This window comes from Cryptotermes secundus, unplaced genomic scaffold (assembly GCF_002891405.2).
Source record: "Cryptotermes secundus unplaced genomic scaffold, Csec_1.0 scaffold257, whole genome shotgun sequence".
NCBI classification, from domain to species: Eukaryota; Metazoa; Arthropoda; class Insecta; order Blattodea; family Kalotermitidae; genus Cryptotermes; species Cryptotermes secundus.
The window spans coordinates 970,676-978,483 of record NW_019734352.1 but is presented as its reverse complement, the minus strand read 5'-3'; the positions used below and the strand labels follow the sequence as shown (position 1 = coordinate 978,483).

General features: G+C 42.4%; 1 protein-coding gene across 1 annotated transcript; it reads right to left on the bottom strand.

Annotated features, from left to right (window-relative positions):
• Positions 1 to 3,224: 3,224 nt before the first annotated feature.
• On the bottom strand, positions 3,225 to 7,593 carry LOC111868824 (ejaculatory bulb-specific protein 3). The gene is made up of 2 exons (XM_023859840.2): positions 7,360 to 7,593; positions 3,225 to 3,619 (listed from the first exon to the last, which is right to left on the bottom strand). The coding sequence occupies exons 1-2, from the start codon at positions 7,550 to 7,552 to the stop codon at positions 3,411 to 3,413; spliced, it is 402 nt and encodes a 133-aa protein (XP_023715608.1). The 5' UTR covers positions 7,553 to 7,593; the 3' UTR covers positions 3,225 to 3,410.
• Positions 7,594 to 7,808: the final 215 nt, after the last annotated feature.

Sequence of the window (7,808 nt, the reverse complement as noted above, 5' to 3'; positions counted from 1 at the left end):
AAGAAAACAGAAAAGAACTAAGGAAGAAGAATAAGTGTCAAAGTATAAAGAGAGAAACAAAGGTTAAGAAAGAAAGGAGAATCCAGGAATTAGTGGTTTCTGGGACCTTGTCCAGGGTGAGCACACGGCATTTTCTCTGAATGTGGCAGAAGTTACACTGGCGAAACAGGCAGGCCTCTAGCCGTGCGGCTCCGTGAACACATGCGCAATCTCCAACAGGCTCATGAAAAGTTAAACAGTTCCGTCTAGTGTGACTGGTGAAGATTTTTCTTATTTCAATTATTTATGCCCTTACATGTTTCGGTCTTCGAAGATCATCATCAGAAGGACGCCTTTACATCAATACAGTTGGAAGTTTCTTTAATGCTAGTGGACTAATTAGAATATACAAAACTATAATTTTGCCTGTGGTTCTGTATGGGTGTGAAACTTGGTCTCTGACATTAAGGGAGGAATATAGACTGAGGGTGTTTGAGAACAGAGTGTTGAGGAGAATATTTGGACCGAAGAGAGATAAAGTGACAGGAGGTTGGAGAAAACTGCATAATGAGGAGCTTCATAACTTGTACTCTTCTCCAAGTATAATTAGAATGATCAAATCAAGGAGGATGAGGTGGGCAGGTCTTGTAGCACGAATGGGGGAGACGAATTCGTATAGGATATTGGTGGGAAAGCCAGAAGGAAAGAGACCACAGGGAAGACCAAGGCGTAGGTGGATGGACAATATTAGAATGGATCTTAGAGAGATAGGATAGATCTGGCTCAGGATAGGGACCAGCGNAGGGGAAACCGAAGTACTCGGAGAAAACCTGCCCCAGCGCTACTTTGTCCACCACAAATCCCACTTGACCAGACCCGGGATCGACCCCGGGGCGCAGCGGTGGGAAGCCACCGACTAACCGCTTGAGCTATGGCGCGGCCCTGCAGTTGGAAGTTACTATTACATGTATGCTCTGAACGTTAAAATATATACATATACATAACTTCCAACTGTATTGATGTAAAGGTGACCCTCTGAAGATGGCCTCTGAAGACCGAAACGTGTAAGGGCATGAATAATTGAAATAAGAAAAATCTTCACCAGTCACACTAGACGGAACAGTTTAACTTTTTCATAATATTATTAGTGTGACGGACCAGAATGAAACAAATCAAACCCAACGGGCTCTTCTACAAGAATCAAAATTAGCCCAGCTTGCCTAAGAAGAGGCTCATAAGGTAGGTTGGAATAAAGCCAGGATTTTGGAAATTGAATGTAACAGCAGGTGTAGAAAATACATGGAATCTGCCCATATGGCGTGCTTAACCAAGCCGATCATTTAATCGACTTTTGACTTTTCTCCCATTTGGATCCCACTTATCAGCAATGACGTTAGACTCTCATAGGTTGAATCAACTTGATCTGACAGAATCTCCATGTGTTTCTATTCCTTGAGGGCTCAGTTTTTATTCCACGGATGACGCTAATGGCAAAAACCGGTTTCACAACATTCTCCGATTAATCGTATGCATCGTTTTTCATGGTCTTGGTTTGTTGACTAGGTTTGTTTCATAACAGTTACACTTCCTTTTCTGTCTTAGTTTCAGGTTTCTGTATGTATTATCAAATTTTATTGTATATTTTTCTATTACCTTCCACTGACATAGCCTGATCTCAGGTATATATACAGAATGTCCCAGGAGTTTGGTGCTGTACTTCAGGAGCGTACTGAGGGTTCCCTGTAGAATAACTTTGAAATAGGAACCCATGTCCGCAAATGTAAAATAGTAGCCCTAGGGCGGCATTTAAAATCATTTCGTTTAAACTTTGCGCCTCAATGTCGAACTGCATTGCATAGAGGAACAGCCATCCACCAGCACTCGTGCCATTGCCAAGATTGTGGGGACATCAGAATCAAGTGTTTGGAGGATCCTGCACGACCAACAACTTTATCCGTATCATCCAATATGAGTACACGACGCAGGTCCAGCTGACTTCGTACCACGAGTTCAATTTTTTCAGCGGATACTGAACCAGTGTTTACATCAGCCCAACTTCCTGAATCACGTGTTCTTCACACACGAAGCGCAGTTTACAAGGGATGGCTGGTTCAACTGTCGAAATAGCCACGTTTGGGCTGATGAAAACCCCAACGTTACTGTAGTTGGTTACCACCAGGCGCAATTTTCTGTCAATGTCTGGGCGGGCATCATTGGCGATCACTTGATTGGGCCTTTCCTCCTACCAACGCGACTCAAAGGGCCCTTTTACAAGGTGTTCCTGGAACGTATCCTTCCGACTTTGCTAGAAGACGTGCCACTGATTGTGCGGAGGCAAATGTGGAGACAGCATGACGGTGCGCAGGCACAATTCAGCACTGTATCACGAGACTACCTGGATGCTGCTTTTCATGGTCGTTGGATAGGAAGAGGAGGCCCAGTGCTTTGGCCACCCCGATCCCCGGACTTGACACCTCTGGACTATTTCGTCTGGGGCCATGTGAAAAAGCCTGATCTACGACACGCCTGTGGATAATGAATTCGAGCTATTGGCCGGAATACTTGTTGCATGTGACATGATCCATGAGACACCTGGAATATCTGAAAGGGTGCACCAAAGTTTCTTTCATAGATGTAACACATGCACTGAAAATGGAGGGCGCCAATTCCAACATCTACTCTAGCAGGTGAGTTTGGAGGGGGTAATGTGCCTGTGCATGCTCTTCGACATTGAGGCGCCAAGTTTAAAAAAAAATGATATTAAATACCGCTCTAGCGCTGCTATTTTACGTTTATGGGTTCCTATTTCAAAGTTGTTCTATAGGGAACCCTGAATACGCTCCTGAGGTATGGCACCAAACTCCTGGGACATCCTGTTTAGCTGTAGTTACACTCACATACGCCGTCAGTGACTGAGGTTAGCGCTTTCTAAACGACCCAACAGAGTAGTAGCCTCACCCCCACCTGTGGACAGAAACAGATCGATTTTCCGAATCGTACGTATTTTCTAGTTCTTAGAATACCGGAAGACGGACAAAGTCGAAGTAATCCTGTAAAATCTATATAAGAAACAAGAAACAAATAGAAAAAACCAGAAGACGGCACAAAGGTAGAAAAAATAAACAGAACAATAATGAAACAAAGAAAGACAGAAATGAAGAAAGGAAGTAAGAAAATAGAATTAGAGAATCAGCCCCATACAGTAATGACATTGTTAGTTATGGTTTACAAATAATAAACTCTGATTTCCACAGCCATGTCGCGTATTTAATTATATAAAACCAGAACAGAAGAATTCTATCTTCTAGTATACACAGATCAGAATAGATTGTTGCACTAAAGTACGTAACTGAAAGGATTTTAAAATCTAGAATGTAAATATGTTTTTTTCAGGACAAGGCTGTTACATTTTCATCCTTGGCAACTCCTCTTTATCTGTCCTCTTCTTCCTCTTCGTCTTCATCATCTTCATCAACTCCATATTTCTTCCTGAAAATTCCGTTGGGGTCAAACTTTTTCAGAACCGCCTCCCACATGTCCGGATGGTACAACTGAACGAAGGCCATGACCTTGCCTGCCTGCATCTTCTGTGTCTCGCTGCATTTGCTGCAGTCCGTGAGCAGTGCATCTGGGATGGTATCTGCAACACACCAGTCACAGAACTCAGCATAAGAGAGCGCAAAGCTACTCAGTTTGATAGAATGTTGCTCTCAAATTCTCCAGTGTGCAAAACAGAGTGACGGTGGCGGAGACATTAAGAGATACCACAAAGAAAAATAGCCCCATCAGACAACGTAACATCTCCCCCCTGGGTCTGCTTACTTTCTCCCACTCACCACGTGTGATGAAAATTATGCAGGGAAACCAATTTATTTGTTCGGTCACTGGTGTTCTGTGTTGTTCTACCGCGTAGTTTTGTAAATGAATACCAACGTTTCGAAGAATCGTTATACATCTGGGATGACCTTGAAGATGGAGGCAAATTTCCATTTCTGAACCTTGATATCCAGCTAAGTTGCACAACCCAGATGACTAGAGTTTCAATTCTGTCCTTGGTCCCCTCAGAACTTCAAATATGGTGCAATTCCTTTGTCTGTGACACTTCTACATGGATCTTGCCTCGTAAGTAGTAAGTTCAATTTTGGGCTTGGAAGCCGATAATACCGACTGACGGATTTCGTGGGTTTCCTATGTTCCTCTGGGTAAAAACTGAGATAATACCATAAAATAGGTCATGTTTACGTCTTTCCTAATATTTCGCTATAATTATTACAGTAGGCTTTCCATTAAACGCTCTATAAAATTTCAGCAGAAAAAGAAGTCATTATAAAGCTGAAGAAATGAAACATGTTGGTACATAATATTTGTCTGTTATGAACGGCTTATATATATGTATATATATACACCGTAAACCAGATCATGTTTAGTATTCCTATTCAAAATCTCGCCGATCACGGTGGCCGCGCGGTCTAAGGCATGAACCGTCTTCTCCTCCTCGAACACTGGGGTCGTGGGTTCGAATACCAATGGAGGCATGGATGTCTGCATGCTTGTATTCTGTGCGTAGGTGGTGGTCTTGCGACGGGCTGATCCTCCGTCCAAGGAGTCCTACCGACTTTGTACAAATTGAGAAACTGAAAAAGCAACTAAGGTCGACAAGGGCTGTAGAGCCATAGATGGATAGATTCAAAATCTCAGTAATTATGAAGTTAAGCGTTTTTTAGATGAGCGAAGATACTTCGGCTGTGGAAGCGACTCGACTCAGTGTCTAGTTGTGCAGGACCCACAGGACAACGGCGATCATGCTCTCACGCGCGTCAGACTGTGCGGCCCGCGTGGTAAGTGGGACCGCGCGTGTTCTTCGTGTAGATCGGTTCTATTATTCCGTGATTATGGACAGTCAAACAGGGTAATAATACAGTAAAATACTAACACTGCGACCAAGCAAAAATATATTCAGCTGTTTGACCAAAGTAACTTTTGGACAATTTCTGTCAGGAATACGAAATTCGGTACAGCGATAAATCGGACATGTAAATAAATATAAACGTCACGTACAAATATTTTGTGTTAAAATTTGACCAGTGAGTGGAAATTTGGGGTAATGCCTGATAGCTGTTAAGTAGAGGAAGTGTTTACTGATGACCAATAAATAAAATAACATTATTACTAAATGAAGGGTATACTTTTTTACGTAATTAACCCCGGAATTACGAGAGTTGATTCTAAAGAAAAGGTTAAAAAAGAATTGTATTAATTTATTCTACATGAACATTCTCATAGCCAAATACGGTAGGAAGAGAAAGTTCTGGTTTCCTTGGAACGTAACGAGACCAATGTGTTTAAGATTTCAAATCTGTCACTGGTCACCACAAATAAGAACACAAAGACAGGTCCTGAATATTTTTTCCCTTGGCACTACAGCCCCAGTGGGCCTAGACCTACCTCCATGAACTCCTCCGTTCACTTCGGGTTTTCTAGATCTTACACATTTGGTAGGACTCCTTGGGCGGGTGATCAGCTCGTCGCAAGGCCTCTACCTGTACACAGACACAGAAAAACGCACACACACAAACTAAACATTCATGCCCTGAGTAGGATTCGAACCCACGATCCCGGTTTCCAAGCGAGCGAAGACAGTACATGCCTTAGACCGTTCGGCTACCGTGACCGGCAGGCCTGAATATTAGCCCTTAAGAAATCCGTTATGAAATGTAGAGGTCTGGAACATGAAGAGTAGGAAACCGATTACTCTCGGAAACGACGAAAAATTCGTGAAGGGATAACGCAGTCGGTAGATATATTTACCGTGTACGGTGGTCTCCCTATCACATTCGACGTTACATAACATTTTTGGGTGGAAAAGCCTTGTTAAATAATGTAACAATCAATCAATGACCACAAACTAAGGTGTGATAGGAATGCCTTATCTAATTGTTCACAATATTCTGGATGGTACAGGACCCAGCATCGTTTGGCGGAACGCTCTGCAGTGTCGCAAAGAACGCCTCAAAGTTACGTATGCGTGCTACAGTATGTTTATATTACTTTCTATACTTGTTTATGCTTTAATTTGTAGCCTATAAACTGTAGTATTCTGTAAGATTTGAGGCTTTCACGGCGGTGACTATGAAGAAAGCAGTCTTCTGGGATTTGGCACCGCGTATATGTGGTGTTAACCGACGTTTCGGAGGAACGTATCGCCTCCATCTTCAGGGTAGAAGGAAAATATAAGACCAGTCTGCTTTTACCGGTTCTCACGGTCTCTCTTAGCTTGCAGATTTCTTATATTTTTTCTTCTACCCTGAAGATGGAGGCGATACGTTCCTCCGAAACGTCGGTTAACACCACATATACACGGTGCCAAATCCCAGAAGACTGCTTTCTGTTGTTTTCTGTATTAGACTTCAAAGTAACATTCAACAATTACCAATATCTCAGAAAAGAATAATAAATTGCAAGATTAAGAGGAAAATAAAATATTAAGATTAAATATATAGCTATCCTGAAAAAAAGATATAATATGTATATATAAATATGAAAAATATTGAGGCAGAAAAAGGTAACGAAAGCAGCACAAGCAAATAAGACATCAGAACATGGCTTATCCCAATGATATGACTGCATTTGCTTAACTTTTGTGGTCTACTGGTCAGAGTTCCTGGCTACAGATCCAGAAGTTGGAGAAAACTGCATAATGAGGAGCTTCATAACTTGTACTCTTCTCCAAGTATAATTAGAATGATCAAGTGAAGGAGGCTGAGGTGGGCAGGGCATGTAGCACGAATGGAGGAGACGATGAATGCGTATAGGATATTCGTGGGAAAGCCAGAAGGAAAGAGACCACTGGTAAGACCAAGGCGTAGGTGGGTGGACAATGTTAAAATGGATCTTAGAGAGATAGAATGGGATGGTATGGATTGGATTGGTCTGGTTCAGAATAGGGACCACTGGAGGGCTCTTGTGAACACGGTAATGAACCTTTGGGTTCCATAAAATGCTGGGAAATTCTTGAGTAGCTGCAGAATTGGCGGCTCCTCCAGAAGGGCTCAGCTCCATGGGTGAGTAAGTAAGTAAGTAAGTAAGTAAGTAAGTAAGTAAGTAAGTGGCTCCGGTCTAGAAAACCGAAATTAACGGCCGTTTGCATACTTTGCGCTGACCACGCGACACCCTCTATTCGCTAAAGTTGACACTAACATCTCCGACAAGCGGCGTTCGCTCGGTCAGTATAGTTCGCTTGCGGACTAAAGCCACAAAGTTTTTTATGCATTTGAGCTGAAAATGATGCAACCCACAAGTTGAGAAACACTGGTATAACATTAAGAGTTGGCAGAGAATGTTCAGTAGACCAGTAATTGAATGGAAACATTTGGAACTCACTTTTCAATTCGAGACCTTCTCGAGTGCACGGTCCTTTGTCCACAAGGCAGTTGAAGTAATTCTTCAGCAGTCGTTCGCTCTTCAGAATGCCGTCAATGTCTATATAATCGTATCGAGTGGTATACTTGTCAGAAGCAGACACCATCTGCTGTGCTATTGTTGGGATCAGCAGGAAGAGCAGTTGGCACCTCATTGTTGCTGGACCAAGTGTTCGACTAGCAATGCTCTCAACACACTACCATGCTACAGTTCCTGCATCTGGCAGTTGGCCTTGGCAAGCAGAGGGAAGGGCTCGTTCAGCAAAATGTGGTCACTTCACAGTAAATCCACGCGTGGAAACTTAATTAATTAAATCTAAGTTAATAAACTCGCTTCTGTTTATATTTTATAATATTTTTATCTTCTTTTGGCTTGTTGTTCCATAAATTCCTTTTGTTTAAAACACTAAA